At 42.5% G+C, this 27,447-nt stretch overlaps 4 protein-coding genes across 7 annotated transcripts; 1 reads left to right on the top strand and 3 right to left on the bottom strand.

The window, feature by feature from the left end:
• Nucleotides 1-54: 54 nt before the first annotated feature.
• Nucleotides 55-1,013, bottom strand: LOC124180355. Its single transcript, XM_046565798.1, has 2 exons — nucleotides 845-1,013; nucleotides 55-755 (listed from the first exon to the last, which is right to left on the bottom strand). Exons 1-2 carry the CDS (start codon nucleotides 894-896, stop codon nucleotides 127-129), a joined length of 681 nt encoding a protein of 226 aa, XP_046421754.1. The 5' UTR covers nucleotides 897-1,013; the 3' UTR covers nucleotides 55-126.
• LOC124180334 (band 4.1-like protein 5) lies at nucleotides 411-6,173 on the top strand. Of its 3 annotated transcripts, none has more exons than XM_046565753.1 (9): nucleotides 411-546; nucleotides 1,035-1,232; nucleotides 1,305-1,520; nucleotides 1,760-1,907; nucleotides 2,004-2,180; nucleotides 2,263-2,991; nucleotides 3,145-3,584; nucleotides 3,905-4,345; nucleotides 4,561-6,169. In XM_046565753.1, the coding sequence occupies exons 3-9, from the start codon at nucleotides 1,368-1,370 to the stop codon at nucleotides 4,690-4,692; spliced, it is 2,220 nt and encodes a 739-aa protein (XP_046421709.1). In that variant the 5' UTR covers nucleotides 411-546; nucleotides 1,035-1,232; nucleotides 1,305-1,367; the 3' UTR covers nucleotides 4,693-6,169. The 3 variants fall into 3 exon arrangements, with proteins under 3 accessions (XP_046421709.1, XP_046421708.1, XP_046421711.1); XM_046565752.1 differs by having other exon boundaries at nucleotides 1,035-1,222; nucleotides 4,561-6,168; XM_046565755.1 differs by lacking the exon at nucleotides 3,905-4,345 and having other exon boundaries at nucleotides 1,035-1,222; nucleotides 4,561-6,173.
• Nucleotides 5,202-13,477, bottom strand: LOC124180672 (facilitated trehalose transporter Tret1-2 homolog). The gene is made up of 2 exons (XM_046566417.1): nucleotides 13,298-13,477; nucleotides 5,202-10,949 (listed from the first exon to the last, which is right to left on the bottom strand). The coding sequence occupies exon 2, from the start codon at nucleotides 10,919-10,921 to the stop codon at nucleotides 9,329-9,331; it is 1,593 nt and encodes a 530-aa protein (XP_046422373.1). The 5' UTR covers nucleotides 10,922-10,949; nucleotides 13,298-13,477; the 3' UTR covers nucleotides 5,202-9,328.
• Nucleotides 13,478-15,635: 2,158 nt separating this feature from the next.
• LOC124180317 (polycomb group protein Psc-like) lies at nucleotides 15,636-27,163 on the bottom strand. Of its 2 annotated transcripts, none has more exons than XM_046565709.1 (4): nucleotides 26,636-27,163; nucleotides 24,137-24,268; nucleotides 22,896-23,545; nucleotides 15,636-21,725 (listed from the first exon to the last, which is right to left on the bottom strand). In XM_046565709.1, the coding sequence occupies exons 2-4, from the start codon at nucleotides 24,255-24,257 to the stop codon at nucleotides 19,347-19,349; spliced, it is 3,150 nt and encodes a 1,049-aa protein (XP_046421665.1). In that variant the 5' UTR covers nucleotides 24,258-24,268; nucleotides 26,636-27,163; the 3' UTR covers nucleotides 15,636-19,346. The 2 variants fall into 2 exon arrangements, with proteins under 2 accessions (XP_046421665.1, XP_046421666.1); XM_046565710.1 differs by lacking the exon at nucleotides 26,636-27,163 and adding an exon at nucleotides 24,473-24,718.
• Between the last annotated feature and the right edge of the window lie 284 nt (nucleotides 27,164-27,447).

Here is a 27,447-nt window from a genome sequence, read left to right as displayed (position 1 = left end):
AGTTTTTTGTCAGGGAAAACAATATTTGGGTATTGAGCGTGTTTAGTGAACTCATTTCGTTGGAACCATCCCTTTTTATTTTTCCTGTACAATACATTTACAGGATATATTTGCTCGACATTACTATTATTTTGTAACTGGTCCTAATTGCTCGGGCCTAATTGGTTGCTCATTCGGGAATCTTAGCGGAAACACTCTTCTCTGTTGTTTTTGAACCGGTCTTTCTTTTGCTTTTTCAAGTTTTTCCATTACATATTTTGCTGCATCAAATTGCTCAGCCTCAGCAATTTGAGCCAGAAGTTCAGCCTGGAAGGCCTTTTCCTTCCGCATTTCTCGCTTCTGTCTCACTTTAGCCCATTCAAATTTCATCTTCTTCCGTAGCTTCCTCAACTTGTGTTTTTTCATTTTTTTTCTTCTAATTACTATCAATCTTGCCGCCTGTTTTTCTAATACATGTTCTTTTGTAGGTGGAAGCTGGACAGATGATGTTGGAAACTCTTCAACATTGTCCACGCTAACACTTTTAGGCGGTTCTATTATTTTCAGGTTTGTCAGTAAAGGGCATTTTATTATTTTAGAAATGTTTATGCCATTAGTCGTAACATTGGAATCCAAATCTAGACTGCGTGGAGTAAAATTGATGTTAGAGCTGAGGCACAAGACTTTGTTGTTGTGTCTGGTGCTCAATGAAACGACTAAACTATTAAAAACATCCGAAGACGGTTTAGCCGTATAACTTTGCGACGAAATGGTCCCTAGAAATTATGGAGAAGGTTGGATTAGGTTAAATAATGTCAACTTGAGCAATGTTCACAAGTCGTGCGGGACCTGATCTATGACTTACTTTTCGTACTTATTTGCAACTGACGCAGAAGTCTATGCAGACCGAAGGCCATTTTCCACCGTTCTATGTAACAATATTTCGATTAATATTTTCTTTCAAACCTCACTTTTTGATAACAACATGGCTACAAAGAAAGGTACGTAACGGTAGCAGGATGGTAGCAGGCGACAAATTATATCACTGATTATAGATCGCTAAAGATAGCCAACGTAATGGGCCGTATCGAAACGAGATCGTCAGTACCGGTACAGAAAACTTCTACCATTACCGGCTGAATTAATTTTTGCCAAGCAAGTCTACAACCATAGCTTTGATTATAGTCTATGGAGTGTACCGCTGTATTGCAAATGGCTGCCATTGTCAACAGAAAGCGAAGGGGTGTGTTTAAGTTAGATATTTTCTTCAATAATGTTCTGTTACCGTATGCTGCCAAAGTTATAATACCATAAATATTTTTCAGCAAACACCCAGTAATGATAAACCTATTTCGTAACTGAGACAAGTGCCTCGGAAATCGGAAAAAATGTTGAGATTCTTATCGCGGCGCAGGGGACGCAGCACGACTGCCCAGGGCGGTTCATCGCACATCAAGAATCAGAGATTATTGGGGAACAAAAACGTTGTACAATGCAGGGTAATCCTGTTGGATGGAACAGACTTGCCTATTGAACTGTCGGTAAGGCAACAAAGACCTTCTGCATTACTCCAATTCTTCCATCGACATGCTGTGAAATCTTAGTGTTTGTCATTCATATTATGGTTTTTAAAATTCTGCCAAACAACAATCATATTTTTTGGCTATGCTAACAGCTAGAAATCCTAGACTAGAATATCTTCTTACTTCCAGATTTGGGTTGATCGATAAAATTACATTACGTCTGTTTTGCTATCTTTTTGTTTTTCAACTATCTATAGAAAAAGGCATTGGCCAGTGATCTATACGAGCAAGTCTTCTACAGTTTGGATTTGATAGAGAAAGATTACTTTGGGCTGCAGTACACTGACAGCAATAATGTTCAGCACTGGCTCGATCCTACCAAACCTATCAAGAAGCAGGTTAAAAGTTAGTAGATCTCTACGCAATGTGTATGTATTGCATTTTAAGTATCTACTTAAAATTTTTGAACCTGTTGAATTCATTCTCTTTATTCATCCCCAGTCGGACCGCCATATACTTTAAGATTAAAGGTAAAGTTCTATTCGTCGGAGCCTAATACTCTGAGGGAAGAATTGACACGATATCAGTTCTTCCTTCAACTGAAACATGACCTTCTTGATGGGAGACTGCATTGCCCATATCCAGTTGCCGTACAAATGGCAGCTCTTACTTTGCAGTGTGAGTAATGATTATTCATTGGCTTTCAATTATATCGCTTTCATTTAAATCACATTGTTTGATCTTATTTATCTCCCATTAGCGGAATTGGGCGACTACGATCCTTCCGTACACACTGCAGCAACGGTATCTGAATTTCGTTTTGTCGATGATCAGACAGAGCAGATGGAGCTTGAAATATTGGAGGAATACAAAAAGTGCTCTGGCCTGAGCCCGGCGCAGGCAGAATCCGCGTATCTTGGGAAAGCCAAATGGCTTGACATGTATGGTGTGGATATGCATACCGTGCTTGGTAAAGACGCGTGCGAATATTCGCTTGGCTTGACGCCAACGGGAATTTTGGTATTCGAAGGTTCACAGAAGATAGGGCTATTTTTCTGGCCGAAAATAGGAAGGCTGGATTTCAAAAAGAAGAAGCTGACGTTGGTTGTGGTGGAAGAGGATGACCAAGGCCAGGGCGAGCAGGAGCATACCTTTGTCTTTAGACTAGCCAACGAAAAAGCTTGTAAACATCTGTGGAAATGTGCCGTTGAGCATCACGCGTTCTTCCGCTTACGCGCTCCAGTCAAGGGTGCTGGAGCACGTCAGAACTTTTTCCGAATGGGATCACGTTTCCGCTACAGTGGAAAAACCGAGTTCCAAACAACCCAGCTTAATCGAGCAAGACGCACTGTTCAATTCGAACGACGACCAAGCCAGCGATACGCCAGACGCCAGAGCCATGTACTTCGCGAACGACAACACCAAGTCGAGCCGCCTCAAGATCAGCCGCTAGTTCAAGCTCAGCATCCTCAAGTTCAGCCTCCTGTTGGTAAGAATCTAAATATTACTCTCGATCTGTTTAACTTTGTTCTGAAACGAAGTGTCTTCGATAGCCGTTCACTTTCAAGAAAATTATTACTATGTGATGCTGAGCTTTTCTCACGTCCTTTACATTAGTACAGACTTTGCAACTTTATTCCAGCTGTAGAAACCGAGGCTATCAGACGCGAGCCCAGCAGATGCAGTTCAAATTCGACCAGTTCCAGCATCCAGGGTGCTTCGTCACCACTGGTAGATTCGTTGCTCAAATCGTTAGCAAAGGATCAACATCCTCTGGAATCAAGAAATCAAACCACAGCTACTGATACAGACAAGGAAGCTGAGCCGGTTAAGCCATGCTTAACTCCCGAGAGTATGACTAGTCAGCATGCACTGTTGATACCCAATAATCAGGTCGGTGGTGGTTCCACGCTGCCTCCTCGCACTCCTATACCTCCCGAATCACTCAAATGTAACATACTGAAGGCAAAATCACTGGAACAGGGAAAAAATTCGAATCTTATATCTGTCAGCGCTACTGAGACTCCTTCGCTACCTCCAGACAAGAATCTGCACACCGATGCCGCGACTATAGTGTCTGTGGTAAGTTGGCCTGTACTTATTGTCTTCTGTCGTCATCAAAGTAATATTACAAAATTTTACTTCGATCAATCTCTGGTATGTGTCCTGTCTGGCTAAGTGTTGGCTACATTGATACACTAGTGCCTTTTATATTAATTATAAAAAATATTCTTGCTCAATTTTTTGTCAACCCACCTCCCTCGAATTCCCAATGTGAAATTTGGTCAATTGTGGTGATTATCTTTGTTGTAACTCTTGTTTAAGCGCCGTTCTCATTTTTCGTTTGTGGCTAGCTTTCTATCTTTACACATTTTGTTGCTTTTGCTTGGCTAATCACATAGGGTGGAGACAAATTGACACTTTCTGTGAGTGGAGCAGCTGCAGCTACACTTCCAGCCGATGATACGGTTACTGTGACACACTTCTCGCTGGACAGTTGGGGTCAGATTGAGCAGAAAACGACACCGTTGACCCCCAAGGTTTCTAATCAGTCCCAGAACCCGTTTAATCCTTTCACCAGCAACGAGAGCAATGATCTTGCCCAAGTTTCGGAGGAAAAAGAAAAGCCGGCAGCTAGGACTGCAGGCGAAGAGGAAGAAAATAAAAACACAAATCCCTTTATCGACTGTAATCCATTTCTTGGCTTACTAAATCCATTTAAAGAGGAACAGTCTGTTGCTTTGGAACGGAAAGATAACGGAGAGAGAGAAGTTGAGCGAGGTGGAGCACGGATTGTGAAAACTGAAGAAATTCAAACTACGACAACCACCGTTGCTCATAAGGTATGGTTTTTGCTGTGTTGATCTTTGCTTGATTTATTGAACAGCAGTGTTTCCCCTGATTTGTTCTCAGTTTTACCCTGGTCCTCCATTGTTTGGTATGTGCTGTGTAAGGTTATGCGTTTCTAGTGATTTTACGTAGAATGAAAAAACTAGGGGACAAGGGAGACCGCATTTTTTTTTCAATCTGAAAGATCGTTTTTGATTGTTTATTTCAGGACGATGGGCAGGAAGCATCTGATATTAGTCCGTGGCTCGTGGCTGACCCAACTCAAGAAACTCCGTCGGTTCAAAGCCCACCACGGCATACTGTAATCACTAGAAAGACAGTCATCACTACGCAGCTATGAATTCTGCCACAATTTCGGTTCAGTGTTTTTAATTATTTTAACCACAACAGTATCGTTCCTTCCAGGTTTATAAATATATACAATCCATATTATTCATATATTATATAGATACATATATATACGCAAATATATATACATACCTATGTGCCTTATCCAGTTAGTGGAAAGAAGATCAAGAAGGAAAATGTCGAATTCGACACAATTCATGACTTGAACGAGCGGTGATTCTTTTTCATCAATGACCACATCGTTCACTTTCTGTTTGCCAAGATTTGCCTGCAGTTCTATTATAGTCCAAATTTTTTTTGTTCGTTATTTATTTGTAAATAAGATACAAATTTTTATGTTACTGAATTCATACGATCCACATCACGCATGTATTCGTTCATCCAAAAACTGGATGGTTTTTTCTTGTCCTGTTATTCGAAGTTTCACGTCAATTACAAAATATAGCACGAATACAATTCTGCAGATAATCGATCAAGTACTTGGTTCAAATTTTTTGAACGTTTAATTTTCTATTGGATTACCTTAATTATACTCGGTTTTGACGGGTCAAGTAAGGCAGCTATAAAGTTTTTACGCTTAATTTATGTTGGTGTATCCTGAGTAGAAATATTGTAACGATTGATAGGAGGGAGTGGGGTTAAAAAGGAATCTCTTAAACTGATGAAATATTCGACGGTCGTATTATCGGGACCATAACGTTTATACTATTTATAACAATTCTGTTAGAATAATATTAGTGTATACAATCATACAAACGTGTATACTTAATTTTATAACCTGGCACGTTATACTCGCCAAATTACTAACGAAGTGTATAATATCTATACGAAGAAATGTATCTCGACTCCGTTATTATATGCAACTACTGTTATATGTATAATATATGTGCACTTATTTACGTACGTATGTATATACATACATCATTCACTAAACTGATGGAGTGAGCGTGCACCTGATTCACCTGCCTCGGGACTTTTTTCGTCATCTTTTCATTGCGAAATGATCATTGCATAATTTCTTCTGACTCTAAAGCAATCTTTTATAGTTCAAATTGAACTCGGTATTTTTTTTAATTCCGCTCGCTCTCCTTCCTACGTTTTCATACGCATAGATACATACATAAATGTATCGTGTATATTAACGCAACCATAAAGATAATTATACAAGATGTATTAGCGTTGCGCATTCCATAAGGTATAAAATAATATTACGTGGCCTTAGATATGTTGTAATACAATTATTGTCGGAAAAATGTGCCTCGTTAGGATATTCATATCACTTATACACATACATATGAAAAGTGTACCTAGAACCCTTTCTACACATAGAAAAGAAATAAATAGCACACACATATATATATTATACATATATGATAATTTGAATGTAGATATACAATATTTAGTCGCATACATTTAATATGTCTAGAATTTTATAATGTCACGCGTGAATATCCCTGATCTATTCCGTCCCGAAAATAAACCATATACAGAAAGGAAAAAAAGTGTATCACGCAACAATGCAATTTTTCTCGCTCTTTCGCTAATAATTTAAGAAATGTGTGCCTCCTTAACGTATGAAATATATGTTTCGTTCGTTATTATTTATTATCGGAGAAAATGTTCGCGCAGTGCAAGGATGTATGTAACGACTTTCTGAAAGACAAGCCGTTCCCGCCGAAAGATATATACCTAAAAGGCTATGTATAAAATCACAGAGAAAAAAAGGAAGCTTTAATCGGTTGAAGTAGGATGGATAGAAAAGGGTAAGATAATCTTACAAAAGGGAAGCTTGCGTGCGTGCGTGCGTGTGTGTGTGTTTGTATGTGTATGCGTAGGTATTTGACGGACGACGAAAAGCGGTTACTGCAACACGTAAGAGTGGGTGAAAACTATGTGCACGTGGATGTTGATTTGCATACCTATATGCATTTTGTTCTCCATCCCTGGTGCCGATTTTTTTTTTTTTTTTTTTTTGATTTATGCATGCATACCTAGGTTTGTGTATTGTTTTGTTTCACCTACATTACGTAAGAAATTCACAAATGGGTGTTAATTACTGTTAAAGTATGGAGGATAAGATTCAAATGCAAAAATGTTTACGCGCTGACACGAAGAGGTGCGAACTTTTTGAAAATTGTCTTCAGGTTCCATCACACTGAGTATAGAATTAGGCGCATGATGCATAGATGACGAAAATTTGTAACTTCAGGGGGAAAATATGAAAATAAATTGCGAAACGTGATTGTGAGAAAAGAAATTTTATCTGAGGTGACGTAATCAAAATTAGTGATACGGTTTCAAGTATACTAATCATGCTTGTGATATTCTGCACCCGTGAAATTGTTCAAAATTTAGCTGTGCATTAATTGTGCATAAACATTTGACAAAGAAAAGAAAACTGTTACGAGATCGGATGGGGAGTTTCCCGGACGTGCGTCTTTTAGTTTAATCCGCCATTATAAAAGTTCTCAAGTTACTTCCGGTTAGTCGGCTGTCTACGAAGAGTCGGACCTTAGAGTTTGCATACGATGGAATTTACGGAGAAATATCGACGAATCCCTAAAATGATTATTAGCACTAATTAGGTATCTTAGGTAGGTTAATCGAGTTGAAGAAAGTCTCGCCGTTCTTTTCTTCGTTGTCTTTGCTTTCTTTCCGATTTATTCACCGATGCGACGAAAGATGCCGTGAAATCTCTTCAACTGTTGCTTATTTCTTACCGAGAATTATAGTTGTATGAAATAATTACTCTCACGACTAGTTTCTGTCTTCGGAATTGACGATCTTGATTTGCATACATGATAGATCCCATGCAATTCCAGCGGTCAGCTGCAGTGAAACGGGTATCGCAAAGCTCTCTAAAATGTTTGCTATAGGCAGAAACGACTTTCAATCGATGAAGCGAGGGGTTTTCAAGTAAATCTATCGTTCCGCGTGAGCATACAACACACCTGATATGTGCAGGCTGAGCCATATAATGGGTGCCTAGCGTCAAGTAATATCGTTCATCGGCTTCGTATTGGGGCGAATACATCTCACTGTAATTTTTTTGATCATATATTTGTTTTGCTTCAGTTTCTTTAAAAATTTCCATGCAATTGCATTAATTGTATATAATATCTTAAAAGATCACTGGGACGATTCGAGAGAAATGTCGCTGCTTCTGCCGTCGGCGGCAAAGAGCTTGCACGAAAGGGGAGAAACGCATATCTTCGTTCTGGGGGTCAATTTAGGATAATCAATATACTAGATAGGTAGTAGACATCGTTTATGTGTCGTTATACCTAGGTATATAACACTGTGCTTCTGACGTCGTTGATATCCCGAAGACATAACACCGGTCAACGCAAATTTTGAGTCTGGGTTCTAGAAGTCAAATTTTGATTTCTTCCACGTAATTAATAACAGAAAAATCGTTTTATCAAATAAATTTTGTTTTTTACTTCACCGTGCTGCTACCCGCTATTTATATTATCAACCAAAAACATCAACAGTTTTATTTATCAACGTAAAAAGACAAAAGCAAATTTTATAAGTAATAAATGAAGATTTTGTTTATTAGTCAATGTATAGAATCAAAAATTATTCATTTAAATACAAACCGAAAAATATATTTTATTTTTTGTCGACCAGTGTTATGCACTCCGTATCACACATGGGGATCACAGATGGTCACATTATACCTACATTTACAACTTGTAACGACAGGGTGAAAGAAAACATTGTCACGTATTTGCTTCCTCGTCCTTGTCGAATCAGGTGATCGCTAAACAGTCATATTTTCCTGTGGCATAATTGTCACATGTATAACAATAGGTGCATTATGATCCTATAATCGATGTGTTGGCAAAAACGTCAACTCGCCACAAAACACACCCATCTATAATGCCTATAAGGAACAGAAATAATCGTTCGTTACTCGGTTAATAATCTAGAACCTAGAATAGGTCCAGTGTATATAGGCGACTTCCGGTGGTGGGGGAAACCCCGCCGCTACCGCTAGCGTTTTACCCACGTACCACGCCCCTTCGCCTGTATTATACGCAGTGTGCATGCGTATGCGCGTATACGTGTGTCCTTGTATGGATATCCCCCCCGCATCGCAGCAGCATTCGGCTTCTAATCACATATTCTTTAAGGGGTTTAACGACGTCCGCCTTCTCTTCATTGGCGACGATTAATTATCATACATGTACCGGTTAGAGATATATAAGATGCCGTTTTCCTGTTACATATATGTATTTCAAAAAGCTCATTCCGCCACGGGCTTGGTTTTTCTCTTCGGTATTAAATGCAGGACATTATATATTCATAATGCATCCGTTCAGCTTATTCACACGATGTTTATGCACGCAGGACAGCAGCATGATAAGCATGTACGCATAGCTATACTTTACATAATACGTCTTGAATCGTTACACATTGTTTCACGTCATTTATATAAAAACGTAGGTGTAATCGACAGTGGCGAAAAAAAAAAAATTACAACTATGAGGAATTGAGATAATCATACTCGCTGAAAGAATTTTTGTACTTTCTGCTCCCTGCAGCTTATTATCTTATATATATACATATATATACATATACAATACACATTAAACAATATAGTTAATGTATAAGTTACTTTACTACGGGTGACTTTCCTTCATACTGTCATCACCGACTGTATGAATTGTATTCGAGGTTGCGACCACGGCGGCGGCGGGAGCGTTTCTATTCCGTAAAAAGTGATCCTCTATATCTTGGAGAGTTTTGTCCTTTGTCTCGGGTAAGAAGAAGTACAAGAAGACCGTACCAGCCGCGGTCAGAGATCCGTAAAGTAGAAAAGTCCCCGGATTACTCAGGGTCGCGGTCATCGCAGGTCCGGTCTTGACGACGATGAAAAAGCAAACGAACGCGAAGCCCGAACTGAGACCGGATCCGAGGCCGCGTGCCGCGACGGGGAATATCTCGCCGCATAAAAGCCAGGGCAGTGGCACCAGACCGACGCTGACCAGGAAGACGAAAACGACGAGCATCGAGCCCGGAAGCCACGGCGTTCCCAGGCCGAAGAGCAGCCCTCCGCCGAGCACGAAGAGACTCGACGCCGTTCCGGCGCCGGAAACGAGGGCGAGGCCTCGCCGACCGCATCGGCGGGTCAACCAGCAGGCAAAGAAGCTGGCGACGACGCGAACGACGTCGAGAACCAAGGTGGCGTAATGTGCGTTGCGATTATCCGCGGGCTCGGAAACGTCGGCGATCAATTGTACGCAGTAGAAGGCAACCGCGTTTACGCCCGAGAATTGTTGAACGAAGAAAAATACGTTGAGGATCGCTAGGGGCGCGAGAAACGTCCGGGAGTTCCAGACTGCACCGCCGGTCGTCGAGTTTTCGGGGGTTTCCGACGAGCGATATTCCAACGCTCGAAATTCCGCTGCCGCGTTCTTACCCCGGAGGTAAAGCCAGGCGTTCGTCGCATCGGAAATCCGCTTCTTCTTCACGAGCCAGGATGGGCTCTCCGGGGCGAAGAGGCAGGCGAGAAGAGACAGGACAGGGAACCCGGCGCAAAGGTGGGCGGCGACCCGCCAGGAGAACCAGGTCCCGAGGACGTGGGAGATCAATATCCCCACGGCAATGGCCAGGCTTATACCGGCCAGCAGGATCCCGCGCATGCGCGGCTCGCTCGTCTCGGCCACGTAAACCGGGCCCAGCGGACCCTGGAGGCCGACGCAGAGGCCCGACAATAAACGACCGACTATCAGGGCCGTGAAATTAGGGGCAAAACCGACCGTCGCCCAGGCGATCAGGTACGCGGGACTCACCAGGATCTGAGACACGCGTCTGCCCAGGCGCTCCATCAGGATACCCGAGAGCCAGCAACCCGGGGCCATCAGAAGGGCCGCGGAGGCCGCGATCCAAGATTCATCATCGAGGCTGCTCGTCGTTATTCGATGATCCCTGTCGTAATCGTTCAGCTTGTTTTCCAGCCAGAACACGCTGCTCGCGTTTAGATCTCGGCCGAATCCTCCCGCTGCTGCTGCTGAGTCAGGCTTCAGCTGCGGCAGAAGCACCGCGCTGTAACCGAAGGTCGCGCCGACCGATATCGTAGACATTATCGGACCGATCGCCGTCAGTGTTTGTCTCAATAGATGTGACCTTCCCGAGACTTCCTTTGCCGGTGAGTTAGCATCCGATTGTTTTGCCTCGTCCGTCTTGCGGTCATTTCTGTTCTCATCCTCCATTGCAACGCTTCGGGTTACAGACAATCACCTGCAAATGGGTATAATTAAACATGTCGTGGGTATATACTCGGTTGGATCTTATACTATATGTATAATATGACTTTGAGAGGAGGTTCAGATGGATATAGGATTGATATGCGATGCATGTCGAAGATGTGCACGAGGATGTGAAATGTTGGAAAGGAGGGATATCTTAATAAGGCCGTTTTTTGAACAATGTCAGGTTCACTTTCAACTATGTATATTGGTATTTTATTCATTTCGATAAGAGTCACATTTCGTGACGAGATTCCTTTGTTGTCCGAGCTATTATTGTAGGTGCGAAGAACATCCTTAGTTCTTGCAGACACATGAAATTATCGCGTGTATGGTCTGCACTGCGATGTCAGCGTTGCTCGTTTCACGCTGTTAACAATGAACTCCCATGACCACCGTTCTTTTCTAAAAACTACTCATATGAAAGGTGTATGAAATGTGTCAAAGTTGTTATTTTACTTGTTTGCTTTCACATTAGAATCGAGCTTCCTATTAATTCGTCCATTACAATTATCCAAAAATTTTCAAGCAATAATTTTTCTTGCGAGCAATTAGCTGATAAGTAAGTGGTTCGAACTTGACTAAAATAAGGAATTCCAGACACTTAGAAAACGCGATAAACGTATTAGACGTAAATTTAAATTTAATTTATTTATTTTTTAAAAATTAGCTCGTAAATCCTCCGATTTTCAAAGTTGTCTATCTAATCTATAGTAGAACTTCGTCGATACCTGGATAGCTTTGGTGTCAAATGTTTTTTTAACTTTATACCGTTTTTCTGTTTTTAGAGAAGAATGGAAGTTATTGTAATCACCCCGAAAATGCAACTTTTTATCAAATGTCCACATCTTAAAGTCTAGAGCATCACCTCCAATCATTTTCAGATGGATGTTCGTGTGTGCGTGTGCGTGTGCGTGTGCGTGCGTGCGTGCGCGCGCGCGCGCGCGTGTGTGTGTGTGTGTGTGTGCGTGTGCGTGCGTGTGTGTGTTTGTGTGTGTGTGTGTATGTAGGTACGTATGTGATGATCAAGTGTTTTGTCCGCCGATATCTCGAGAACAAGTTACCGGAGTTTAATTTAAAACAGGTTGAATTTTGTCTTTGATCTGTTTGGTACTTTTCTAATTATTTAAATACGAGTATTCTAAAAAACAAATACAAATGATATCTTGAGAATGGATGAACATTGAACCATTGATGGAGTGAAAATTGGAACCGTTAGGTTTTTCTGGTCGCTGATCACGACGTATTTGATACTGGTATTCCAAAATTCGTATAAGACAATAACATTATTATTATTGTTTTTGTTGTTGTTGTTGTCATGATTATTATTTCAGCCCGAAACGAGTTTGAATCCGAAAAGTTTCTGTAGGTTGGATAATCATGGTCAGCTCGAACCCGCCTATTTATCTGTAAGTATATCAGACAAATCAATTATGAATTGCGGCATCTTTAAAAATAATACCGGAAACACTCAACGCCAGGTGTAATCGTTTGACAATTGACCGTCAAGTAAAGAACCACTTATCCACAAGCTGGTCTAATGAAAACGGACGTAAGACGGTTCTCAGAAAATAATCCGTATGCGACATTTTTCACGGGGTTGAAGTAACGCTAACGTCACGGACCTCAGGAATTAAAAAAATCATTATTTTGCAATTTTAAAGTGATTCTCAAGAAGTTGGCTTTTGAAAAATATACGTGTGTTTGGTTCGGTATGGTATACTAAATCTCAGACAATTCTAATGTTGCGTATAATAGTATCGATTTTTTATTTTTTTTTTAACACGTTCCGTTACAGTAACGTTACTAACTTCAACCACATGATTTTTCATACTCCGAGTTCGGCAATTAGAGATGTAAACAGCATAATGTTAACGAGCCGTCCATTTGTTCGATATAATTGTTCAGTTGGCAATTGTCTTTCCTCTTTTTACACGTTTATAGTTCCATAGCAGTTTAGTGTATAAGTACTTGACACGCAGTAATTATAGAAAACTGTCACTTTGGTCTGCTGTCGCATAATCGCATGTCGTAATAAGAGCTCGGATAAAAAATGATTTATACAAGGTGGTTTGTGACGCTGATCGAAATGAATAATAGAATCAAAAACCGACTTTACCGACACCCCTCCTGCGTATAATACTATATGTATATATATGTAATAAGTCCAGCCTCAACGCCTCCACCGACAAATACTGATTTTACGATAATGAATCTTCTCTGCTTCAGGAGAATGTCATGGTATATCTACATACTTATGATGAGAAGTGTAAACGCTTTGCAAACGTTGCGTTCTTACGTCATGTATATGTATATCTACAACAGTAAACAGTGACTTACGCTTATGCAATGTACAACCTGCACATTTGTCAAACACGTCAAAAGTTAGTAGAACAGCGCTGTTGGTAAACGATCACTCACGATATTACATTTATAGGTATATATGTATATAGATAGCTCTTATGATTGAGCTTGCACAGCGAACGACGACTGACGAAAACGAATGATCGTTGCGCGGTTTTCAACTTGGACTAACAGCAGTCGTCATCGAACGTGGAGCGAGATTCGGTGCAGGTATCCTATCGCAGATATACTTTCTCCATTAGCCACTTTCGTGCAGCTTTCACCAAGACGGCGTACCGTCGTCACCGCACACGAAACCATTTTCGGTGTATTTGTGATATAAATATGTATACACACACATGCCTACGTGTACACGCCGTACGGCGGTGCCGCAGCACTGTAGCTAGTAACCAGCGCGCCCGGTGCTTACATGCATCTATATTTTTACCCCGCACGAAGAACTTTTCGTCGCAAGGTGACACTTACAATTAGTCATAGGTGCCCGCATTGAGGGAGAATTGACTGCATTAGTGTCGCGACGTACCTACTTATGCATCATGGGCCTCGAGGGCAAATGTTTTATGCAAATATCCTCAGACCCCATCGCGGCTATAAACGATCTTTCCTATTATTTGTTTGTCGTGGGAAGACTATTTGTTGCCTTTATAGGTATACGTAAAGCTCGACGTTGCCGTGCACGTTTTCGCAAAACGAGAGAATGCGTGCATAGATCGTTGCGCGTGAGGTCTTCCGGTCAACTTTTGTTTTCCATAAATTGAAGCCAATCGTCGTTCATACGCAACCTGTAACGCCAACTGTGTAAGACGAGAAAGCGCCCGCATCGGGCTAAGCGAGCGAGGACGGATATCGTACGGCTAAATAGGCGCGGCTGCGCTCAGACAGCTCACCAGTAGCGAATCGCGGCAGGCGTGGCTAGTCGCCATTTTGTACCGCCCACTGCGCTGTCATACGCTGGACACGCCCAGCAGTTCGCTACTGCTTCTCATTTTCCCTCGACGGCTTCGTCTTCGTCTTCGTCTTTTTCTTCGATTTGATACCATTGACTCTGACGCACGATTATCCGTGCAGATGCAGCTCACGTACCGCTGGAAATGCGCGTTCTCATTTCCCCCGGTCAAGGTTCCAAAAAGTTTTACCCTGCGCCGAATGTTCATCGGCTCAACGTCTCGCTCGCCGACTCGCTCCGTGAATCCGGCAATACCGTTTCGAACGCGATCGGTGCAAGCGCTGCGCTACCGCCGGCGTATGATCGTCGAGACAAAGGAATTGCGGCGAACGATGAACTGCCGAGCGGCACACCTACGCAGCTACGCTGTGCACGCTGCGGTACGAACGCAGCCACACTCGTACATAGGTCCGTGCAGCTGACGGCTACTGAAAATTACAAATATGCGTACCGTCAGCTCCGCTCTTGTACTAGCTGCTTTATTTGTATTCACTGCGTACGGCGGCTTGGTTATAATTATAGGTAGGTACTTACACCTTTGCAGCGTCCATCTCGTGACGTAGCTTTGCGTAGGTACCTACTTCACCTAGGCTCGATCGGCGTTGTGCGATTCTATTTGGCAGCACGAGTTTGTAAAAGTTCTTTATGATGATCGTTCAAACAATTTTACGTGTAGGTATGTATCTACTTACCTTATTATTTTTTCTTCATACTACTCGTGTAAGCATCGAGCTTATACTTTTGTGTGTTTCAATGGACTCTCGCTCGGTCATGTAGCGGCTCGTAATGCCATTTTGAAGAGGAAGAGATTCGGAATACCTGGAACTTCCAACTGCAGCTCGGAGAGGGGGGATTACCTGTAGCTACAGGGCATTATTGTAAGGATTTTTGAGGGTATTAGCCTGCAATATTCTATACCGTAATCTAGAGCGGCACGAATATATTGAGTCAGTGATTCGCCTTCTTGTTATCTCGGGGTCGTGTCAATTATGTAGTGCGATGAATGTCACGATCGGTATTACAGGGCTTGTACACTCATACTTTGGTGAATTTGACACGATATTGATATAGATTAGGTACTCATTACTTGCTTACCATATTATCCATGTATATGCCTGCGTGCAGCACCGTAAATTTAACCATATTCTTTTGTACCTGACGAAGCATGTGTACCTATTACAGATATAATATTAATGCCTATACAGTAACAAAAGAGTTTATTACGTTTCGTTCTTCTTATTCAAGGCCTATAACCCGATCTATTTTTTCTTATGTAAACCAACACGGTTTCTAATCATAGGAATTGGGAAGGTGGATTATGAGATCGGTTAGTTATAGGTAAATAACCTCAGCAAAACTTGTACAATGTTACATGAGACACGTATTAATCATATTTTTATTATGTATATAATGGTTCGTCAAACGGATACATATTACAATTCATATGTAGGTATATAAGAATTACTATACAATAATAACTCTAAAATTCTAATGAAGGTACGTGCGTATAATATTATATTTTTGTTTAACGAAAAACGATTCTGACGATGAATTAACGCATGACTTGGTTGGAGTAGGAGGAGGAGGAGGAGGAGAAGGGGCAGAGGTGGTGTTGACTATCAAACAAAAGAAGCAACCGATAAATAGTAATAATAATAGTATAATAATAACAAACTATCAACTATATGAAGGTACTTAATACTCTTAACCGCGTAAAGACCCTTATACAATGTAACATAAATAGGCAACAATATCAACGTCCCAATATTAATATGTATATTAGGATGGTCCTGAAAAAGTTCATTTTTGAATTTCTATCAGTCCATCCCCCAAATCGATTCCAAGTAATTAAAGAAAAAATATTTCTCTAATTCTTTCAGATTTTTATCTAGACTCTAACTCGTGCCCGCAAGAGGGTGGATTTCCCTATTTAACCCGTTCAAGGGCACATTAAATCTACATTAAATGAACGGATTTCGATGAAATTAGGTACAGGAGGGTTTCTTGGGTTGCTGATTACGAATCTGAACTAAAAATTACAAAATTGGAAACGGTGGATCCAACATGTTAATATCAAGTGACTTGTGAGATTTTGATCCGTCACATTGGGTCCGCCATTTTGAGTTTCGTAATTTTGAGTCGAGATTCGTAATCAGCGATCCAAGGAATCTCCGCACGCCAAATTTAAACGGTATCCATTCCTTAGACTTAGCGTGCCCCTGAAAGGGTTAAAGGGTAAAAAAATAAAATAAAATCCACCCTTTTGCTGGCACGAGTTAGAGTTGAGATAAGAATTTGAAAAAATGAGCGAATTATTTTAAACTTATTTGCAGCCGGTATGGGGGGTCAGCCGGTCGAAATTTAAAAATTACCTTTTCAAGGACCTCCCTAATGTACGAGTATATTAATATTTATATCATATATATATATATATATATATATATATATACACATATACATATACATATATACACATGTATATACGTATATATCAATATTTAAAATTGTTCAACTTAAACAGTGGAAAGGGAGAGGGTAATAAAAAAGAAAACAATGAATAAAAATTGGTAAATAAACAAAACAAAGACATTCGGTAATATTTTGAATATTACTGCAGTAGGTATAGCCAAGTTTATAAAATACCTGTATAATAATAATAATAACAATAATGATCATAATAATAATAATAATAACAACAACAACAACAGCAATAACTATTATTGTTATCATTATATATACATGTGTGTGTGCGTGTGTGTGTATATATGTATATATAAACACACACAATATGTTTGGTAGGTACGGAGAATCATTACATTATGTATAATACCTTTTTACCTCACCCATTAACGGGAGGGTATAATAATTTATCATTACATGCATATGTACACACGTACGTACGTCTTTCTAAAAATTCTAGATAGGTTTCCTTAATACATAGTGATAAAAATTTTAAAACGGAACTTGGGTCGCGGGTTGTGTAGATATTATAACGTGTATATCATAAGTATATAATACGTTTCCGGAAAGTGGAACTTCAAATTTACTCTGTAACAAAATATTCTCGTTGCCCTGCACCTTATTATAATATGTTATTATACTGCAACTTTTGTATCGATATATCGGTATTATTTTAATCATAATTTGCGCTATTGTACCGCTGTAACTACTATCATGTATCGCACATACATGCTTTTCTAAATTTTTTGAAGTCGCGGGTTATTTTTTATTTTTTTTTGCTTACCCATTCTTGTGTATTATACGAAAGTGAAAAAATTTCTTTCACCACAGTCTAATGATGGATTCGTACTTCAATCTAATCATACAGATGCATCAAAGCATGTACGTAGATTAGGGTGGTTCTTATTCAACAATTCCCTAATTTTGTCACATTTTTGTTTCCACGCTAACCCCATGCAGCCTTGTACGAGGGTGGATTTTCCCATTCGAAATAACGCCTTTCGGCTATAGTCTCAGTGAATATTTTATTGTAAGAGTAATAATTTGCAGAAAAATTTATAACTGCAAGCGTTTCGTAGGCTTTGATGCTTATACTATTTGATAAAAAGTTTGCATCGTCATACTTGGCAATGTAAACGAATTGCACACCATCTAAATATCACTTTTATTTTAGATTTATACCCGTACAATAAAATATATACTAAGAATATAGCCGAAACACGTGTATTTCAAATGGGGAAATCCAGCCTCTTACATGCAGGGGTTAGAGTGGAGATAAAAATCTGAAACAATTCGGAAATTGGTTTTGAATTATTTGGAGACGATTTGGGGGCTGAATGATAAAATTAATCCCAGCCCTAAGTAAGGACTACCCTAACGTAGATGTACGTACAATGTACGTACCTGTAAGTTTATATATTGTTTCGAGAATATTGGGAAATATGAGAACAGGATCCCAAAACTTAGAGCCAATCAAATTTGACATGTTATAAAGTACATTAGATTTGTTTTTCTGTTTTTTCTTTCGGATTTAATTTTCCTTCACGATTCTTTTCATATTAGGGTTTCTATTCGATGATTATGCATCCAAACATGCGGTGAAAGTAAAATCCATATTATTTTCCTATTTACTAACTTTCTTTATGTTGTTGAAGTTTATCTCACGCGTTTTGCAATTCGCAAAATAATTCTTTATGTTTCAAGTATACCATACATATCAATAAATGCACGAGGATCAAAGATCCGGTTGAGTTTGTATAACATATAATGAATATTACGAAACCAGGTTTGAAACAAAGGATAAACCAAGTCTGCAACATATGGGCTTGGAAAAAAAAATAAATAAATCATTGACGCATGGATTAAAATTTTCCAGTGTACACTAGACATTATACTTATATAGGCGCTTTCGCATATCATTATACCAATATAGGATTTATAAATAGGAATATATGTTGGTATTCATTTATGTATATATCATATTACATAATAATAACATTGGATATTAGTTTGTTTTTGTATTTTTGTTTTTGAAATTTTTGTTTCTAAGTTTTTTTTCTCTTCCTTTTCTCTTCAATTATCATTGCTAATTATAGTTAGATTGCACTACGACATTGCACACGTTCTCTTGACATTCTTTGGCATCTCTATATTATACATATAGACGAATAGTTATACACGTAAACACGTCTCTATTGTATAGGTATAGGTATATAGTATAATATGTGTTACAGGTAGGCATACACTATACTTGTATATGTGTATTTCTTCTCGTTCTATATACGAATTATAAGTATTATAGTCTACGTCGCCTTGCTTCGTATACCACTGCTTCGGTACAGTGATAAAATTAAATTGCAGTTTCATGTTTATAGAGCCACGGTAATTATACATAAATAATATAAGGATACTCGTAACAACTGGTGTCATACATAAGTTGCGCATACATATTTCCTTGTCCAAAGCATATAAGGATCATGCGAATATACTGAAAAGCAAATGCAAATGCAAATGCAAATGCAAAAAAAAACTAAACGCACGAGGAAAAGTACAGGGGATATGTCGGACTGTGACTGTCTATCGTTTGTAAGGACGATGCCGGATAAATTCCTGCGATAATTAAGGAGGCTGTTGTTGAGCGGTAAAAAAGCCCGTAGACGTCCTCTGATTCCTGTTATACTGCGAGGCGACAAAGGCTTGAGGATTTGGAATGTGCCTGACAGCTAGGTTCGGTTTGATTTTCATCCCGTTACCGAACCCGGATATTCTCTGATGAGGCTGAGGTATGCGCAGAGCAACCTTGTTGCCGCTGCTTTGCACGTTCGTCGAGTTGTTCGCGGCGGTTACTCTCTGCACCTGATGATCGAGGGTAGGATTGCAGGGAGCGGCGCTGGCTTGAGTAGGGCTGGTCCTCAGGAGAGATACCGCGGCGTCGGAAAGCGTCCGCAAATTCAGATCCTGATTCTTCTTGACGTCCCGCTCCGGCGATTTGTCGGCGCCAACGACTCCGCGGGCCGTCGTCGTCGGCGTCGGCTTGCTCGCCGTCGGCGGAGCTGCAGGCGAGGTCGAGTAGGTCGTGCTCGTTATGACCGGGTTGCTGCAGCTCGGGGTCGGCGAAAGATCCAGAGCGTTGTTCGCCCCGCTGCTCAGATCGAGGGGCTTTTCGATCTTGGAACCGGCGCCGCGGCTCCTAGCTGACGATGAGATCAGCCCGACGTGGTGAGGGTTCACCTTCGTCTGTACCGGGTGCGCGCTTTTCGGCGGCACCGAGAAGCCCTGCTTCAGGGTCAGCGGCGCCAGGGGCGGCGGCCCCTTCTTGGGCCCGTTGCTCGAGCCCGCCTGCAGGCCCCCCGGCTTCGACTTCGACATTATGCTCTTCAGCGCATCGCGCATTTGCTTCTCAGCGAGCAGGCTTCGCACCCGGTTCGCTTTGCTCTCCCGTAGCTGTCTCTCCAAGGACTCGCGATGATAGTCTATCCCTCCGCCGGCACCGCCGCCGCCGCCGCTGCTTTGAGAGTTGCGGATCTTGTCCTGAAGCGTCTTGCTCGCTTCGCTTATCGCCACCAGTCCGAGTCTTCGCAGCACTTCTTCGTCCTTCGGTTTCTCCTCGGGTTTCTCGCACACTCCAACCACGCTCGTTGCTGACTCGACCCCCTCGCGCTGGTCACGATCCTCGACCTTGAAGATGCTTTTCTTCTTCGCAGTCTCCTGCACGTCCTTCTTCTTATGCTGTTTCGACTCCTGCACCTCTTGAACTTCATCCTCGACGGTAATAACTTGAACTCCGGAGCACTTCTTCTGATCCTCGATCGGCGACGCTGCGGCAATTGGCTTCACACCGCTGCTCTTATTCATGATCTGCGCAACCCGGACAACCTCATCCGGTATTCCGTCTATTATTTCCTCGATCGTTTCCTCCTGCAGTTGAGCCGGAAGAGGATCTCCGCTGGACGCTGCGTTCGCAACCGAGTCCTTTGCAATCCTGGGCTGTTCAGCCACGACCGTCTCTTCGTTGTTAGTCGTCGCGGTTCCGAGGAGTATCGGCGATCCGTCGATCGAGGCCGACGGCGGCGGTGTCAGGGGCAGAGAGGGCGGCGGCGTCTGGGGGCGTTCGGTCCCGGTCTTGATTTTCTCTCTGCGTACGGCTCTCATCTGCAGCAGCTTCTCCTTGGCACTTCCGGAGCTGGATGTGATCCTAGGCGGGCACGGAGTCAGTCGGACTTTCAGTTTGAGCAGGTCTTCCCTCGGCGTCGTCGTTATCTCGGCAATCAATCTTTTGTTCCGTCGTTTCCGCCGCTTGTGGTGCTCCAGCCTCGGCAACTTTCTTCCGCTCTTGTTGCTCTCCGTTCCCCCAGAATTTACCGTACCCGCGGCGCTGCAGCTTCCCTGGAGTCCCGGGGCTCGCATCACCGGCGTAACTTTGCAACGTGGCTTTTTTATCTTTACACCGTTCGTCTCGCCACTCGGCACCGGAGACCCGTTCGCGTCCACCGATTGGGCGACCGTTTCCTGCACGCCGCAGCTGCCTATCAATTGCTGCTGCTGCTCCTGCTGCTGCGGCGGCGCGGGCAACTCGACCGAAATCGGATTTAAGGACTTTGCCACGACTGCGGGAGCCGTTTCTTCCGTATTTTCCACGAGGATTTCAGACTCCGTTCGTTCTTCGCTGACTTTTCTCACCACGCCGCTTACCGGTTTTAATATTTCGAGACTTTTTATCGTCGGTTTGCACCTTGGCTTCGACGTATTCGATAACTGTGCGGGTTGTGGCTGCACCGACGTTCTCATTTCCGGATTAGACGATTGCTTTGGACTTGGCGGTGGGGTTGGCGGTCTTTGGACGTTTTCCATCACGTTTGAATTGTTTCCAATTGTACTGTTATTGTTGTTGGCAGTGTTGTTATAGGAACTTAGTGATATCGGTACCCCTGACTGCTGCTGGAGTATCGTTTCTTCCGATCGCTGTACTACCCGGTAGTACAACTTCATTGGGATTTCCTAAAATCGAGGGGGTTAGTGCAGGGCGACAATTATACAGCGTCAGGTGTCTCATAAATTTGTGTGCATGAGTTGTAGCGTCGCAGCGCAGATTTCCCCCCCAGTGTTCACAGTTTGTTTTTATCTGCAGGGTGGCCAGAAAAGCCTACGGGCACACTGAGAGAAATTTTTAGTTCCGATTACCGCTCAGTTCTCAACTATTTTCATTTTTTATCATAATCGAAAAATATAGTTCTAGGTACAAAATGAAAATAAGTTTTCTAGCTGTTACCGGAAAGTTTAGTATCCCTTACTATTCTTTCTCATTACGATCGCTGTTACCATATTTTCTTGTAACTGTTGCGAAAATTTAATGCTTGTGCAACGATAAATTGACGCTAAAGCCTTATTTAAATATGAAAAGTACACCGAACAGTAAACCGAACAAACTGATTTTGCGTTACAATTATCAAAAAAGGATCGACGATAGCGCAAAATGGTTACGTGTACCTCGTTTTTCGTAATCCCGACAACATTTGAACAGTTTTTTTAACGATACCTGTTTTACCCAATTTTTCCACCTACTGTAACAAATGAAATTTTTCTCAGTGCAAGGTCGGGGATATTTTTCCTAGAGACAAGTGCGCATAAAAATACTGAACTGACGTAACCGAGTAACCGATTTTGCACCGAGAAATGAGTTTATTTATGACTGTTAACAAACGTACATTTGTAAATGGCGAAATAGATGTTTTGTTATTATTATCATATTTTGTCAAGTCAAATAATGATCGGTAGAATTTTTTTAATAGTTAACAGTAGTCATACTTGGCTCAACTAAAATTTTATAATAATAACGAAACATTTATTTAGCCATATCCAAATATACGTTTGTTAGTAGCTTGAACAAACTCTTTTCTCAGCGTGACTATTCTCACGGCAAAGTTAAAGTCGTCGAAGAAATCTCATTTCTCATGGCCACCCCTGCAGGTAACTTTATATTTTTTTCTCTACATAATTCACGTTTAATTAAAGTATCGATTTTTATAACGATATATACCTACAGTTGTGTTGAAAATGAAACGTCGAATTCTTCGAATTCAGTGAAAATACGGAAATCTTAGGCGTTTTGTAGGTAGGTATAGGTACATGTGAATAAGTGTTAGTCCTGATAAAGAATATATCGCTCACCTTGTCCCACTTGAAGATGCACGCGAGGTCGAGTAGAGTCCAGGAAAGTTCGAGGGGTCGCATATCCGGCTTACCGGTATAATTCTTGTCGGGAAGCGAGGGTTGGACTTTAGGATATTCGTACAACATCTCGATCCTCTTGAGGGGTAATTTAGCCTCGGCGTCGCCCCACCCACGTTTTAGGGCCAAAAGTCTGACCAAATGTCTGACGGTGACGCCGGCGGGACATTTGAGGTACCTGATTTGTCCCCTGCCATTCGAATTCTCCTCATCGGCGTATTCATGCACCAGCTCGCTGACGTCGTTGCCGTTTTCCGTCGTTGGCCGCGGGCGTCGCCGCCGCCGGCGCGGTTCCTCCGCAGCCGCGACGACGTCGTCCGTGTTCACGATCTCGCAGAGGCTTAGACTCACCGCGTCGTCGAGGGTCAACGTTAGGCCGCCGAGGGGCGGGGCGGGCGGCGGACACTGGGGATTCACCAAGCGGAAGTGACGTCTTCTCTCCAATTCCGAGCGGTAGAGTCCCGGCACGGCCAAGTAGACGAGATGCTGCAGGGCCAGGTCCGGCAACAGAGGCGGAAGCGTCAGCGCGCCGCAGACCGGACAGGCCCGAGCACCGCTACCAAGACGGCGAACGATGCAACCCCTGCAAACTGATCAAACGGAGGCAAACCAACCCCAGCGTCAGCCATTTTTAACACCCGACCCGCGTCCGCGCCCACACCCACACCCACCCCAGCCATACCCAAACCCCCGGCCATCGAAAATGAATTAGCTACACCGAAACCCCCCTCGTGCACGGCAAATGCTGATGCGGTATTATACTATACGTACAATACCTAACCCGGCCTATACACCATACGCTAGTGCAGTCGTAACGTTTGTCAATATCCAACATTATTACATCCATTTCGGTTAGCAAAGTTGAAACTTTGTGTTTTCTTTTCTATTTTTAGGGCGATTCCGGGCGAGATAGTCACAGGTAAGAGATGGCCGACGGTATACTTTCTAACGTACCTCGCTGTACTGGACAGCACTGTAGGCCATCTCTTTGTATCTACGCCTGGCATCTCACCCGAAATCACCCTACGTATCGTGTTGAGACAATTATACAGTTCCTGTAAGAGGAAAATTTATAAGTGTACGTTTATGGGCTCGATTCTCGTACAGCAATCCTTGTCACTCGTACTCGCCAGACTATGCGTCTATACTATTGCGTGCGTGGGATTGATTTTCATACTAACAGGAATGCAGACATTCGACCAGCGTAGTCGCATCTATCAGATACCCGCGACACAGCGGGCACACGATGTGGTCGTGTAAATCTTTGACCAATGGTTTCCTCGTCCCGTCGGCCACGGCCATCTCGTTTACTCCTGTAATCAGAGATGATAAAATATAAAGGAAACAAGTCAGATAGCTAAAAGCCGTTGACTCGTGGAATTCCGAACGGTTTTTCACAATACATATATGTGGCGTGAGTATTTTCACAATTCCCGGTTCTTTTCATACCCTGCAGCATCCAGGCTGCAGCTCCTCTTTCTTGTACTAGCAATTTTCAATCCCGACGTGTAACGTACCCTATATACCAGCGTTAGCAGTTCGTTCGGGAGTCGACGCGTCTTGGCGGCCTACAATTAGCACCTATAACAAGCATCGCTGGTAGAGTCTCGAGTCGCTGTCCCTGGACACGTGTGCCTAGTATATCTCGCATATGTAGGTGTGCCTACGTGAAACAGTACACGACGATGATCTGGATTCGGATCCGCTCCGAATGACCCCGGCGTGATCTGCGCAAGTGTATGATGCTGCTGGCGGCATTTGTATACCTATCTATACCGTGCAGTATTATACAATAACAGTCGAAAATTACGTTCACCAATACTTTGATATTGCCTTTACTCATATATATATATACACGTCCGTGCACATGACGTTGCAGGTTGGAGGGGTTGCATGGATTTTGCGAGGGTGGATACGCAAGATTCTGTCCATGCTGGAATACATATGTGTATATACATGTACGCGTGTGCATATCATAGGTGTATATAGGTATACGAGAGCGTTGCCTCGTGCAGTTAGCGACTAGGGATAACCGATATAGAGGGCTGGCTGACACATCATCCCCGCACGATGCCGTTTCACCCTGTACGCGTAGGTCTATACTCGGGTAATGCCCCGCAACAACCCACGTATTATATACCTCTCGATCCGCACATGCGTGCACTATCGCAATGTCCATGCGGAGAATGTGCGTATGTATACCCTGTTCGAACGCGACGGCATAACTTGCGACTCGAATCGCATCGATTTACGTGGGTTTCCTGCGTTTCTCGTTATCAATAATTTTCACGATGCCGTTGGCACGGCTGCTGCTATTTTGAAGTTCGCATCATTCGAACCTCGGTATCGCGTTTACAGAAGCGTGTAACGAGAATAAAAAAAAATGAACTCGCAAACTGCGGACTACGTAAGCGGTAATCAGATATTCCCGCGTCATTTTTCACCATTTCTTCACACCGTGCCACGCACCCTCCCTACCCGCCTCCACCTTACTGTTACGTACACCGACCGCATGCAGTTGACGGAATGTACGTATGTGTGCAGTATTGCTGCTGCATATGGTGTTACAGCCCTGGCTGACACGTGGTCAAATGGCACGTGACTATCCGATCCCTGATACGACCTGTAGCAATTTGTAGACCTTCTTATGCCCGCAGAAAATGCACGGTGTTTGTATCATTTTTGTATTCGAACAACGCGGAATCCGTTGGGACGTGTGTAATTATGCATTGGTGTATGGTAATTGTCAATCGTTGTATCTATGTGTAGTTTTATGGAAATTACGCAAATTCTCGTGACTCGATATCTCGAAGGGTGGTCTGCAGCCTGTTTGCGTCTTTAGGCTCGATCGCGCTTAAAGGGGATGCTTCTTTTTGCGTATTATAAATTTGATTGCGATAAGGGAGCATGAGATGTTTGGTTTAAAGAAATTTTTTAAATCATTACGCTTTGGCAGAAGACGTCCGTTCGCGTAATTAAGTGCAGCGAGATACTGCGTTGTATCGTAAACAAGATGGAAGCAAATAATAAAATTTGCATAGAAATTAGGTGACATGTGAACACGTGACTTGCAACGAGTAATTGTGACAATACTCGTTGTAGCCCACTTACGGAGCAGTCGTCGAAAATTAGCAACTATTCGACGAACGGATAAAGCGAACAAATGAATGACAATGTCCGGAAATAAAAGCAGAAAATCAAAAATGCAAATTGACTACGAGTAAGAGAAAAACAGCTGATTTCGGAGATAAAACGTTAATTATCTAGACCACCTGCGGTTAGATTCGATAAAAATTCTCAGCAGCAGTATCGTATACAAGAAAAAGCAAAACAAAAGGAAATAATAGAACGATTCAATGTTGAATTTGTGCGAACTTTTTGCACGCGTATATACGTATCGAATACATTGGCAAATGTGCTACATATACTAGGTATCCCCATCCTTAATGGAACGACTATTTCGTATTAGATGTATACGTAATAAATAACAAATTATATCAACCGTCATACCAATTAACGGCATGGGTAAACAAGCAACAACGAGACAATTTGAAGAAGGAAGGAAAAGTAAATAGAGAGAAAAAAAAAAATATCGATGGGAAAAAAAAGAAGTTTTAAAAAAAAAAATTAGCATAAACAAAAAACCGATCGTAGGAAGGCTGTTGTTACTACAAGCTTACCAGCGCAGAAAAATCAGTAAGCCCGAGCCGTAAGCTCCTCGGGGTAGATGTGGCAACGACGTAGAGCGCTCGCGTTCGCTTGGAACTTCACTCGTTGGCTCGCTCGCTCACTGGTCTCGGAATACTTGTTATGCTAGGAACGGTAGGTGCGGCAACGCCGCCGACTGCCTCAAGGCCCGATCCAAAGAACCCTCGACGTACCGCCGCACCATCGTGGCTTCTGCAGCACTGGCTCACGTCTCAGCACACGGGATTTAAAGAGCGAATAAGCGCCAAAACCGAGCGACGCCTCTCAAACGGTAGGACGACGGTTGTATACTCGAAATAATTCATCGAGCGCGCACCAGCCTCGCCGTCGTCACCGGTGGATGATGATGATTTTCATCGGTCGCGTATTAAAACCCGAATATACACACCGCGCTGCCGCTGGGTCTCCACCACTGATATAAACTTTTTGATATAGTTCGATACCCGCACTTACTGTACCAAACCGTATCGTATCGACCCCGCCTAAACCCCGCCTCGCTACCGCGGAAATGCACGAACCCCGACGGACGTTGCCGAGGGATATATCTGCCCGCGCTCGCTTAACTTACTGCATACCTACCTTGCCTCGCCTCGTCTCGTCTCGCCTTTGCTTGCGACGATAATGCGTGTTCGTTCACATGTGTGCCTCGGCCACTCGCTTTTCTTCGTGAGAATCAGCGCTCAGCGTCTACCTAGTTGGCTGCCCGAGTCTACGCGGTACCAACATTTAAACGGAAACTGCGAGATACGATTAAACTAACGCGGAGGTACGTAATGCGGTGCGT

Source organism: Neodiprion fabricii, chromosome 4 (assembly GCF_021155785.1).
Source record: "Neodiprion fabricii isolate iyNeoFabr1 chromosome 4, iyNeoFabr1.1, whole genome shotgun sequence".
Classification (NCBI taxonomy): Eukaryota; Metazoa; Arthropoda; class Insecta; order Hymenoptera; family Diprionidae; genus Neodiprion; species Neodiprion fabricii.
The sequence above is the reverse complement of the archived record's forward strand: the minus strand, read 5'-3'. Positions and strand labels throughout refer to the sequence as shown.

Excerpts from the sequence above, each read along its gene's own strand:
- LOC124180355 (XM_046565798.1), bottom strand. The coding sequence starts at position 896 with ATGGCCTTCGGTCTGCATAGACTTCTGCGTCAGTTGCAAATAAGTACG. Across the intron at positions 756-844 it reads GTTGCAAATAAGTACGAAAA|GGACCATTTCGTCGCAAAGT; the intron begins GTAAGTCATAGA and ends CATAATTTCTAG.
- LOC124180334 (XM_046565753.1), top strand. The coding sequence starts at position 1,368 with ATGTTGAGATTCTTATCGCGGCGCAGGGGACGCAGCACGACTGCCCAG. Across the intron at positions 1,521-1,759 it reads ACTTGCCTATTGAACTGTCG|AAAAAGGCATTGGCCAGTGA; the intron begins GTAAGGCAACAA and ends AACTATCTATAG. Across the intron at positions 3,585-3,904 it reads CCGCGACTATAGTGTCTGTG|GGTGGAGACAAATTGACACT; the intron begins GTAAGTTGGCCT and ends CTAATCACATAG.
- LOC124180672 (XM_046566417.1), bottom strand. The coding sequence starts at position 10,921 with ATGGAGGATGAGAACAGAAATGACCGCAAGACGGACGAGGCAAAACAA.
- LOC124180317 (XM_046565709.1), bottom strand. The coding sequence starts at position 24,257 with ATGGCCGTGGCCGACGGGACGAGGAAACCATTGGTCAAAGATTTACAC. Across the intron at positions 23,546-24,136 it reads GGTCGAATGTCTGCATTCCT|TTTGCAGGGGTTGCATCGTT; the intron begins GTTAGTATGAAA and ends CCGTTTGATCAG. Across the intron at positions 21,726-22,895 it reads GCATCTTCAAGTGGGACAAG|GAAATCCCAATGAAGTTGTA; the intron begins GTGAGCGATATA and ends CCTCGATTTTAG.